At 41.1% G+C, this 12689-nt stretch overlaps 1 protein-coding gene across 1 annotated transcript in view; it reads left to right on the forward strand.

Annotated features, from left to right (window-relative positions):
- LOC103072726 (signal-induced proliferation-associated 1-like protein 1) overlaps nucleotides 1–12689 on the forward strand; it is a gene marked incomplete at its 5' end in the record, with an annotated part of 89937 nt that overhangs the window by 35772 nt on the left and 41476 nt on the right. The window contains 4 exons of the mRNA XM_007450288.1: nucleotides 3335–3484; nucleotides 8365–8489; nucleotides 10832–10894; nucleotides 11332–11450. Of these exons, the coding sequence (XP_007450350.1) occupies nucleotides 3335–3484; nucleotides 8365–8489; nucleotides 10832–10894; nucleotides 11332–11450 (457 nt within the window). The remainder of the gene's footprint in view (nucleotides 1–3334; nucleotides 3485–8364; nucleotides 8490–10831; nucleotides 10895–11331; nucleotides 11451–12689) is intronic.

Below are 12689 nucleotides of genomic sequence, written 5' to 3' on the forward strand. Positions count from 1 at the left end.
TTGAAATCCTCTCGGTTGTTCTTGCCGTCATTCCGCTGTCTGCACTTGAGTTTATAGAGGGCCTTATCTCCTTGGACACATCCAAGCAGTGCTGTCACTTTGGAATAAAAAGGAAACAGAGGCATAATTAAACCCATACATAAATACTCAGGAAAGAAAAATTTAGCATCAATTACTCAGATGCTGAGAGTTCCTTATCCATAAATTGATGTCACAGTCTCAAGAGATCAATTTAATAAGAGTCTGTCAATGTTAGTTCTGTGAATTGAGTCATGGGAAGGGTATGGTGGGGGGCAGGGGCTATTTTATCAGAAATCTGGGGGTTTTTTGGCGCTTCTCTTCTCTCTTTTATCCTGACATGAGGAGGCTTCTGGAAAAAAGAACTCATATTGATCTTGGGCCATCTCTTCCTAATCCATCCCATTCAACTCTTTGTTTTCATTGCAGTGAAATGTGCTGCATATAAATGGAAAGCTGACTTGAGTGCAGTCCTGCAGACTATGGGAGTATTGTCTGTCGAGCTGATGATCATGACTTTTTCAATTGCTGCATTCTTTGTACAGTCCAAAAGCCCTGGTGTTTTATGTCTGCAAAGGGAAGTCATAGCCCTAGAGAACATTTAAGATCGGTTACTTTAAAAACATTTAGTTATTTCTCAGCTAAATTGATAAAAATGGAGGGAAGAGAATCTGCTGAAATTAAGGCTAAAAGATTTTTAGACATTTCCTTTCTGAAGGTGACCATAGCATTCTTGAAGATTATTTCTTATATTCCACAGAATCGAAAGATCTCACAGCGAGTGAAAGATGTATTCATCTTAGTCTGATAAACCTATTTGGGCATTAACATCCAGATGCCCGGGCTCATTAAGACTGAGAGAAAGTAGAAAGATCTGGGTTTATCTCAAAAGAGAAGAAAAGACTTGTGATCCATTAAGGTAGAGTAGGGGGGAGGTCAGAGATTCAAGAGGTTAGCATGCTGGCTTCCCGTGTGAGCCAATGCGGGGGTTATTCTTTTTCAAAGTGGCAAGACAGCAAGGAGCCCAACTTGCAGAAACGATCAGCCGCAGCCTCTGGCAGAAGTAGACAGCCAGTGCCAGGCAGGTGGGTACCTTCCACTCCCTGACCTAGATCTGTTCTCAAATAATATTTGTGAGATGGTATCAAATTCAGAGTATTTGGAAAGAATAGTAAGTCATCAGAATAAGGGCTAATTCTGAAATTTTTTTTGCCTACCATACATACATCTAGAGTCATAAAAACATTTGGGTGGCATTTCCATCAGTTGCTGTATGTGTGTTCTGTGTGTGTGGGCAGCCTGAAAACAAAGCCACTATTGAGTTATATAAATTCAGAAAAGGCATTGGAATGAATGCTGGCTTTCTGGAAATGCTATTTTTTCACTTTGGGATTACTCCAGCAACCAAATAGAATTTTCTGATACATTTGCCAAATAAAAGAGCTGAGGCTGAGAACTAGCATGAGATATTTTAGCTTAATGTACGTTTTGGAGAGCAGGGTAAGAAAAGCAAGCTCAATATAAATACAAAAGTTACATCTTGACTTTGGCTATGGAATCATGTTGTCACTTCTTCGTAGATGCAAAAACATTTTAACATTCACCGTGAATATAATTCGCCGGCTATTACTTGTTTACCCCAAAGAGAGCTAAAAAGTCATCAGGCCCCCAGACGTGGCATTGGCCCCAACCCCGTTCACATTTCTGCTGCCGTCTCCTTTCTTTCCATCTTTCTGTAACACCTCCTCCTCTTCACAGTAAGAAAATCAAAGCAGCTGCAAAATGAACTGTTTTTTGAAGTTTCTCTGTATTAGGTGCATCTAAAAGCCAAACTCTTAAAGCAGAAAGGAGTGATTCATGCCATTCCTTAATCCTTACCTCGTTTTCTTTGTAACCTACTCCCATTCTTCCCCCACTCCAGTCCCCTTCCAAGTACTTCAGAATAAGCAGTGAGAAGTTTGGGAGATGTTTTAATAGAAAAGAAAGGATAACAGGTTTGTCGCTGAGGAAAGAACTGGGGCTCCCAAGTCATCTGCCACGTGGGCATAGACGGATTTGGGGGGGAGGGTCATATTTTTCGGTGCCTGTCCTCATTCTTTTTCTGATAGAAAAGCTTCTCGGCATGATTTTATTATGCCTTCTGTCAGTTTCTGTACCTGAAGCCCCATCCTGCCCTGCTTCAGAAGGTACGTAGGTTCGCTGTAAAAAACTGCCATGTTTCAGTGAATCAGGTTCAGTCCCAAGGCTTCAAAACTTTCACTTCAGCGTAAGACTTCATGTGCAAAATCGTCTGACCCTGCAGACCCCTTGCAAACTGTCCTATTAAGCACAGAAAACTCAGCCTTCTGTGGGGGCAGAGGACAGTGGACTCAGAATCAAGAAGCCTGGCTTATTGAAAAAGTGACCTTGATTCCTCTCCCTCAGCTATAAAATGGAAATGACCTGCCCTGCTACAAGAGCCAGTGATGTGTGCCAGCATTCACTTCGGAAATAAAATATCATTGTTATCAAGATGTAGCTGATGTCTCGTCACAGTCTTCAGGCTCACTTGTTAATATCCCAGGAGTTGCCCCAATGCCTATTTGAGTGGAGAAGGTAGAGGCCAGAAAATCACGTCTCTCCTGACTCCAAAGCTCTGGTTTCTGTGTCGAGCCAGTCCACAGGGTGAGGGATCCCTAATTTTAGAAAGAGATGTATTGTGGGCTACGTGGAGCACATCTCTGCTGTGTTATTATATAAACTCAGTCATTTCAGTGAAATTCAACAACTGCAGTTCTAGGCATGTTTCCATGGAAGTTTTTATATGGTGATGCTACTATCAACCAAATGTATACACACTAAATAGCAATATCTGAATATTCATTCCAGACTTTGAGTAATAAAATTGGAAAACAAAGAAGCATACAAAGAATGTACTGGTCTCTCTGTGGTCATATACTCTGGGAGAGCCAGTGGGAAAATCAGAATTAATTGCCATGTTAATGTCACTGGGGCTCATTTATACTTTGCCCTGCCATACTACGAAATTGCATAAGCAATTCAGCCCTTGAATTCTGGCAGCTTTTGGAAACATACATGTTTTCTTTTTTTCCCCTATTATTTTTTCACGCCCCCACCCCCTTCAAGGCAGTTTTCCAGCTGTCCCCTTAGGGAGTAGTTTTATGGGGAAATTTCTTTTGTGGGCTTCCAGCTGGCTTTATTTTTATTATCTCCACAAAGTGGCTGCGTTTGTCACATTTATATGTTACCCATCATGCATTGCCTTGGGATTTTCCCTTTGAATTGTTGACTTCACGTTTTTGGTTTGCACACACAGGCTGTCTCCTGGTTCAGACATCTATGTGACGGTCTCATCCATGGCTTTAGCAAGATCCCAGCCATGTCGCAACTCCCCAAGCAATCTGTCTTCATCCAGCGAGACTGGCTCTGGCGGGAGCACTTACAGGCAAAAGTCCATGCCCGAAGGGTAGGTATGCCGGAGTTGGCATCGCTGTCTCTTATATGTAATTCAGACATGTAAAAGAACTTTCATTCAGCCAGACTGGATCAGTTCACAAAAGAGCAAAAGCGAAAATATGGTTAATACTCCAGATTAAAAAATGTTTTCGTGGCTGGTTCAAACCACTTCTTAGGAAGTTTATCATTCTTTAGTCTCTAAGGACTCAATGGCAAATAAATCAAATTACATCAGTTTCTCCATTATATGTATTGTCTAGTTTCATAGTACAGATTTTGCCATTTCTTAAAATTTCCTCCAAAGTGAACTCAGTAGTATACTGCTTGCACTGGGTGGAGTTTGTGTTGATGTTAAAGTAGGGGAAATGTTCATCATATCCAAAGCTAAAAGTAATTTTTCTCACGCTTTAGAAATCTGTTTGCTTCTGACCAGACTCACAAAGTAAAAAGCTAAGTGTACATGATTAAGGAGGCTACTAAAAGGTAAAAAAATTGGAATGTCTGAAGCTGGGAAGTAATTAGCAGCAAAACATCACATGACACACATAAGCTGGCTTTGCTCATCACCAGCTTCCTGCTGGGATACCTCTGGCGAACTTGATAAAGAACTTGAAACCACTGGAAAATCAAAAATAGGGTGTTTAAAAAAAGGATGTTTCTATGCCAAGTTTTCCCCGAATTACCTTTAACAAATGCACATGATTTGTTTACTGTCTTGAGATTTTACCATATTACAAAACAATTATGCTTATGAGAATACTTTCATAATGGATATTTTTTATCCTATAGTATTGTGTTGGTTTTTATAGCTAAGTATAATTTTATTCATGTTTTTGCTAAATGTTTATGTTAGCAGAAAGTAAATAACAAAAACCACTATAAAATATACTTCCCTCCCCTCCCTACCACCAAGGATTCCCTTGGGAGTGTATCTGAAATGCACATTTCTTAATTACTTCAGTGACAAGTAGTAAAAAAAATTCTAGCTCTTATTTATGAGCCCCTGCAAGAAGTTCTATGAATTAAGTATTATTATTATCCCACACCACAAGCCCAACTAATTATTTCTTTTTTTTTGAAACATCGTTATTGGAGTAAAATTGCTTTACAATGGTGTGTTAGTTTCTGCTTTATAACAAAGTGAATCAGCTATACATATACATATGTCCCCATATCTCTTCCCTCTTGCTATTTCTTGTTTTAATTAGTAGATTTTAAATGGCCTGGTTTGACTTCAAAAGCAAGAATTCACTGCAACTTCAGTGTTAATACAGCAATAAAATATAAATGAGCTAACAACCACAACAAAATCATTGTTTGCTTCTTCTGTCCATTTTGGTATACACCCTCAAGGCATGCCAAAATGTAATTTGAAACATGAATTTTTGGTGAATATGGTTCCCAGTGTTCGTGCTACATACACTATTTTTTTTTTAATGCAGTGGTAATTATTTGACTTGATATTTAATACTAAACCTGCCATAGGTGGTATTGAGGGTTTTCCCCATTGCTTTTGAGGTTACCTGGTAATTATTTGCTATACTGTATAACATCAGTTTTACCAGGGATGAAACTTTACAAGAAGAGACTGATACAGTGTTTTCCTTTAGATCCCAAGCAGTTGTTGTCTGTATTAGTGATGCAAGAGACATTGGTGTTCACTGTCTGATTCACATGCATTACTCATGGGCCAGGTTTGATCCTAAAGTTCACACTTACCAAGGGAACAATCGTTACATCTACTCCTTAACTTAGCCCAGTAAAAATAAATAGATACAGGGTGACAGTGAAGCAGGAGTGTGTGGAGTCTGCTGCAAACTCATTAATGTTAAACTTGGAAAAGCTCCAAAGTGTGAGGTAATAACAACAGGTCCGGACACACTGACCGTCCATAAATGTAATCCGCCCCTTTGTTGCCCTCCCTGTGCTTCAGCGGGCTCAGTGTCTGCTTGTACGTGGTGTATGCTTCCTGCTCCCTGGTGTAAGGATGTTGAGACCATCCAAATCAGTTGAGAGGCACAGTTTCACAGGCTGATTAATAAAACCTGCTCTACTTGAGTGAAGGTGGAAGAGGCACCTGCACCAGTTTAGCATGGGAATGAGAGAGAGTTAAAAAGCAACACTGATGAAAAGACATAGGGTCTGTTCTACCATCCTTGAGATGTGTTTTGGGGCCACATACTCTGAGGAATGTTGACGAGGCAGGGCACGTGCAGAGGGAAGGATGGACCGGGCAGATGCGGAGTTGGAGGTCGTGGTATAAGAATCGTAACCGCGAATGTACAGCCCGCAGGTGGGCATTGTGGAGGCAAGGAGGCCGCAGTGGCTTTCTCCTAGCACTCTTAGCTGAGGGATTAAACTTGTCTCTGCGGGCAACTGAGCTCAATAAGTGAAAGTTACAAAGGAGGAGTTTCTAGCCCATTATGAGGAAGGTATTTCGAAGCTGTCAGCCTGCCCTGGAGAGCAATGGACTGTCTTACGAGGTGGAAGTTCTTGGTCACTGAACGCGTTTCATGTATCCGCCAAATGATTACTTCAAAACTCCTTCAAGTCTGAACCGTGACTCTTAAGTATTAAGTGCTCCTCCAAACAAAGGGACAATAAAGCTCTTCAAAAAGAGGCACGGTGTCAAATTAGAACAGGTTTTGTCTGAGCTCCTCAAGGATGGGACCTTCCTAGCCCTGATGCCCTGGCATGTAGTAAACTAGGAGTGTGTGTGAGAACTGAAATTAAAAATTCATTGGATGAAAATGTTTTTCAAGGCATAGTTGAAAGGCAGCCTTACTTTATCATTTCTTTAAAAGCAGACCGCCAAAAAAGCATTTGACTTTAAATTCAGAAGTTTAAAAAGTTGTCTTTAGTTTCCACTGCTACCAAAAAGTAAAAGCAAGATTCCGATCCACTTCTTACTTTGATCTCTGTGGCTTTTTTTTTTTTTTTTTTTTTTTTTTTTGTACTAGGGTTCCCTTTTCTCCTCACCCTCTCCAGCATTTGTTATTTGTGGTGTTTTCGACAATAGCCATTCTGACAGGTGTAAGGTGATATCTCATTGTGGTTTTGATTTACATTTTCATCATGATTATCAATGTTGAGCCGCCGCACCCCGTGTCCCCTGCATCAGCAGGCGGACTCTCAACCACTGCGCCACCAGGGAAGCCTTCAGTGGCTTTTTGAAAAGTCTTAATTTAGTTAGTGCACATAACTAAATAACTAAACAGGATATTTAATAAATAGATTTAATAAATCTATTAAATTATTAAATTTAATTAATCTATTTAATAAATAGGTATTTAACTAAATAGGATAACTAAATAGAATAGGATCATAGGACCAGTTTGAGGATATTCATTCTCCTAACCTAAACAAGGACCCCACCTAGGGAGGAAGTGGCAGAGATCATAATTAGTGAATCCTTTGTTTTCAATGAGCCCTTTCACTGAAGTTTTCATAAATCAAGGTTTTTGTTTGTTTTTAATAATGGAGGTAACTTTGTTTAGTGAGGCGTAGGAGTCAAGTTTGTAAATGACAGTCATTTGTGCAAAAAGTAATGAGGGAGATGTTGTAGTAGGAGTTTTACTAAAATATTTTATAGTTTCCCTGCTTTCCAAATGCTTTTTATATAGATGTTTCTCCCTGGATCCATATAAGAGTTGCCACGACTCTGGGTGGAGAAGCTGAACTTGGCTCCCAGCCTTCCTCCTCCTAATCGCCTGCTCTTTCCAATGCACCCCTTGGTGGTTCTGCCCACACATTTATCAATTTGTAGCAAAGAAGACACCTGTCACATGCATCAGTTAATTCAGGCCCTCTTGTGTTTTATTGTGTAGATTACTCATACATTCATTAGTAACCACACTCAGATTTGTAAATTTCCACATGAATCTTTGAATTTTATACTCTGGCCCTTTTTCCTGGGTTCAGTCAGTATTTCCTTTGCTGATGTTACTAATCAAGGCATATGCTTCAATTAAGCCTATGTTATATTGTTAGTCTACACAGGGAAAATTAAAATGGGCTCATTAAATAGCTAAACATTCTTTCCAGGAATAGACATTTGCCTTTATATATGCCAGTTTACCTATTTCCAAATTGCCTTCCTAAAGGCGATTTAAAATATATACATTTTGGGGCTTCCCTGGTGGCGCAGTGGTTGAGAGTCGCCTGCGGATGCAGGGGACACGGGTTCGTGCCCCGGTCCGGGAAGATCCCACATGCCGCGGAGCGGCTGGGCCCGTGAGCCAGGGCCGCTGAGCCTGTGCGTCCGAAGCCTGTGCTTCGCAACGGGAAAGGCCACAACAGTGAGAGGCCCACGTACTGCCAAAAAAACAAAACAAACAAACAAAAAATTTATACATTTTGGAAGTGGTCCCTATGTAATATAAATGATAGCGATCTTTGTTTTTCAGACCTTAGAGTAAGTCCTCAGAAAATGCTTGTTCCAAGAATGAGTGTCTTAGTGATTTAGCAGGTAACCGAGTTAAGAGAAACCCCTGGAATGTGCCAGTTGGACGACACAAACGGAACACTAGGATGGTGACATTTTTCTTTTGGGTGCGAATGACAGTCTGAGCTTAGCTACTCAAGGGCCAGAAGATATTTGGTTTCTTACTGCATATCTCTTAGGTTGGCTCGGTCCTAATGGCCCCTGCCCTTGTTGACAGTTTACATACTTAGCATACATACCTTTCTGAACAGAGGGTATATACTGACCATAACATCCACAGTTGCAGCATCCACTGTACACATGCACGAGGGTGAGTACGCAAGTACAGAAATGTAAGCAAAACTAGTAGTACCTGTCGTTAGAGTTTAGTTCATTACTCCCAGGACTACCTTCCCTTATGGGTGAGGTCCCTGATGTTGTCTTTGCCTTTGGGGAAATCACCACAGGTTTGGAATAAGCCGCAGATCCCCAGCCTCCATCGACAGGCAGAACACCCAGTCAGACATTGGTGGCAGCGGGAAATCCACACCCAGCTGGCAAAGAAGCGAGGATAGCATTGCCGACCAGATGGGTAAGTAACTAATTCCTACAAAAAGCAAGTTGCTTTTATACTAAGGTGACTTTGGTTACCTTTGGATGATGTCATCAAGGCATTCTGTTCTGTAATACAGCCCTGGGTCATAAATGGGAATGAGCATTAAGTCTCAGTTAGCTTATGTATAAGTGAAAGCAGCAATTATGACCTGAGAGAAAAGTCAAGGAATTCTAAGTAACCCCAACTTTAAAGACAGAAAGGATATAGGAATTATTTTCAGCACCAAGGTTAAAATGCCAGAGTATTAAGCCACATGTATCCTAAGTATCTCCCTCCCCCCTTGTTTGTTTGTTTATTTGTTTGTTTTTGCCCAGTATAAGTGCCCTGGGAGATTAGTTGGTATTCTTAATGTTGAGTTTAAAAAAATTTTTTAAACTATGTGCAGAAGAAGAAATATAATTGTTCTTTAGTCACTTCTGTAGCTTGATGAGAATGTCTTTCCTCCCTTTATATGCTTTTTCCCCTGGCTCTGCTATTAAGCTGTCAGCTAAGGAAATGTCTTAGGATAAAACAGCTGGAAGGGAAAGATTTGCATGAGTGAGCCTTCCTTTGGGTTTCTGGCACATAGCCCTTTCCCTCTCTCTCTCTAAGCAGTTCTACAAGATACCAAAACACTAGTTGATACAATAAAATTTTGCCATGAGCAAGATTAAGTTTCAACACAGTAACACCAGGGATTAAGTATCAACACAATTGATACATCAGGGACTTGAATCTGGACTGTTAGGGTTTTTTCCCTTTATCTTATCTCTAGTAGCTTTCCCATCAGAGTAACATAAAAAGAAGTAAATTTCAGGGCTGAAAAAAGATCTGCCTGTAAAGCAAAGACCCGCATCATTTTATCTTCTCTGCAAATGCATTGTTTTGTTCTGTTTTAACGACTTGTGCCCATGTTCCATGCCTGGGAAGGGCATCCTCAGTGCAGAGGTTGGAGCCAAGTTGGGGGCTCCCAGCTGCTCAATGGGGGGTCAACAGAAAAAACAACCCAAGAACATGGAAGGGAGTGGAGATGCATTCAGCTAAGACAGGAGTTGAGGAAGAGAAACGAAATTCTTAGGTTCTGAAGATAGGCTTTGTTCCATCACTTCAGTGAGACGTGCCTCGTTACTGAAGCCGTCTGTCATTCCCTACTCTCATCCCAACTCCCACCCCGCCACCGAAAACCTGAGCATATTCTGATCCACTGTTCTGCTCTTGACAGAATTTTCAGATCCCGTGTGTTCTGATACTTGAGAGGGTAACGCCATGTGAACAGGATCCCTTCTTCCATGTGACTTTGGCAGCTTTTTTTGGCTCCTAGTTGCAGGCTTTGAACAAAGCTGCCCTCGAGCCTTTGTGCACTGTTCAAGGTCCCTCTTCCCACTCATGTGAAGTCATGCAGGGAATGGAGCAATATCTTGGGACTTGAAAGGGTAATTACAAGGTTTGTCCTAGACCCGTATTCATTCTTTCACATAAGCCTTTCTCTAGTCTTTTTTTCCTTGCATCCACTTTATAGTTTAGTGGCATCCACGTTGCATAGATGAGTCTGAAATGAACATCGGTGAACCTTTTTAACACATTCATTCATCGTTTTGGTGAGGTATACCTTTTTTTAAAATATAAGATACCCCTAGAGCCTGCCAGAGAAGCCTTTTTTTTTTTTTTTTTTTAACAAAGGCCTTTCTCCATCCAGAATCTAAGGCTTCAAAGAAAATGTTCAAATAAATTTTTATAACTATTGATATTCCAGCATTCCAGAAGGATAACCCAGCCCTTTCTGCCTGGCACTTCAGAAGGAATCTGGGGCTTTGCTGGTATAAGCCATGCTAGGAAGGAATGAAGACAAATAATTGTTATGTTCTCATTCCTCAATACACTGTATTGAGTGTATAAAGGGCTGACCTTCCTACACTCAATTTGTAAGAACACAATTCTCTAATGACCTTCAGGTCACTGGTTGAAAATGTCAAGCAGATTCTTACTTGTTAGCCAGACCCCACCTGTCTCTGTCCATCCGTGTGTGATAAACTGATGCCCAGGGGAGATGTGGAGCTTAGCTTGCTTAATTGGCTCACTTATCTCAGTGCAGTTTGTTTTCCTGCCTCTCCGCTTTTGGATACGGTTGAGAGTCAGAGTCAAAGAGTACACTGCCCAGTCCTGTACGTGTTAGGAATGGTGTTGCAGAAGTGCAGAATTGTTGCCGTGAGCTCTTAGGTGTGTTAAAGAGGCCACTTACCTTTCACCTTTTGAACCCCATCCTGAATGCCAGCGGAGTCCAAAAGGAAGCAATTGTTTTAAGTAAACTAGTTGCTGTGTGTCTTTTCTGTTGTGCTTAGCTTACAGTTATAGAGGACCTCAGGATTTCAATTCTTTTGTCCTCGAGCAGCATGAATATACAGGTAAAATATTTCCAAAGTGTCATGGTAAGTAACACGTGATTGCATCCATGCCTGTCTAGGTAATGTAGACCAAGCGAGGTTAGCCACACTTTGCAATGAATGAATTTCATAAATTTAATCCATATATTTGAGACTTTCCCCCCAAACCGAAAGCTGATTCCTAACTTTGCCGCATTGTTCATGGCCTCTGGTTTGGTGGTACTTGGCTATGCTAATGTGTATGATGTGACACACTGTCACCAGCTGCAAGCTTTATCCATCAGCCACTTAGTTTTTGACATGCTGTCTATTGTGTAAACTTTCAACAAGCTTCTTGCTGAAATTCCGAGTTTGCTGGCCAGTGAACTGAGAGGTGCAATGGCAAGCCGTCTTCGTTTGTCAACCTGTGCCAGTATCTGTTTAGTGCCTGCACCAGAATGTCCTATTCTGTATTCCAGAGCCAACGTGCCACCTCCCAGCAGTATCAAAGGTACTGCCAGCTTTCCGAGAGAGCCCCGGTGGGAGACTAATGCGTCAGGATCCGGTGGTTCATTTGTCTCCAAACAAACAAGGGCACGTAAGTTCACTCTAAAATAATAAAAATGATAGATTCCTAGCCCATGTACCTTTCTTGCAAGGTGAAAATGGTACCGGTCTGCTCTCTCTTTCTTCCACAATGTCAGAGGGGAAGTCATCCTAGTAGAAGGTGGACATTCGCTGCCACGGCCCTGGAATTTCTACTGCCAATGGCCTTAAGCTTGCTTTGAGATAAATTGAAATTCCTTATTGGTATGCATCTGCAGATTTGGATAGAACGCCATGTGATCCAATCACAAACAGTCCTAATGTCTGGAATAGAAATGTGCTAGATATAGATTTTATTTGCTTACACAGTTGCCAGCATGAGGTATGTATGGCTGGAGCACCAATCAAGGAGACAGACAGCTTCCTGACAAGCCCCCCTACTGCTTCTCTTATCTTCCAGGGCTACATACATTTTTGTCCCATTACCATAGTTTTAAACAGTTCCTTATCACTTACAGGTGGAATTGGGAAGAAGAGGCTATCGTTTCCTCCCTCTTTAAATTCAGTTGATCTCCTTGGTCTGTCTCTTCACTGGAATGTGTACTTATATTTATGTCATTCTATAGGATGAGGAAATACTGTATTTCATATTCACTAATTTATAAGATACTCAGAACTTTAATGAGCGGGCTGTTTTGCTTCAGTGAAATGAATATTGAAGCTTAAAGAGAGCACAGCACGTTCATGAGCGTGCTAGGCTGTGGGAGACGGTGTCACAGTTCCACTTGTAAGTGCTAGATTACCCTAGGCCACCTGTCAGTTTCCCCTCCTTCATTAACAATTTTTATATGGAATACATGGTCAGATAATACTTTGGAAAGATTGGGTTAGATAAAATACATTCTTAAAGTTAATTTCACCTGTTTCTTCTTTTTAAAATTTGGCTAGAACACTTCAAATTCCAGATGTGGTTCGAGTTTTATCTCCATATACATCTGTCCTGTACTTTACACATCAGCACATCCGAATGCAGACGAGTCACGTTGAAAATGCCCAGTAGCCACGCGTGGCCGGGACTAGCAAATTCTACAGCCCAGGTCCAGCGCTAAAGAGGAAATAGGAAACATAAATGATGGCCTTATAACGCAGAAGTTGTTATTGAGAAAAACTAGAGTAACACCAGTAAAGTAACTGGGATTGATCCTTTTTTTTTTTTTTTTTTTCCTGGCTGTGCTTCACACCTTGGGGGGTCTTAGTTCCTTGACCAGGGAATCAACCCAGGCCCCCAGAA

The sequence above is a fragment of the Lipotes vexillifer genome, unplaced genomic scaffold (assembly GCF_000442215.2).
Source record: "Lipotes vexillifer unplaced genomic scaffold, Lipotes_vexillifer_v1.1 scaffold2006, whole genome shotgun sequence".
NCBI classification, from domain to species: Eukaryota; Metazoa; Chordata; class Mammalia; order Artiodactyla; family Lipotidae; genus Lipotes; species Lipotes vexillifer.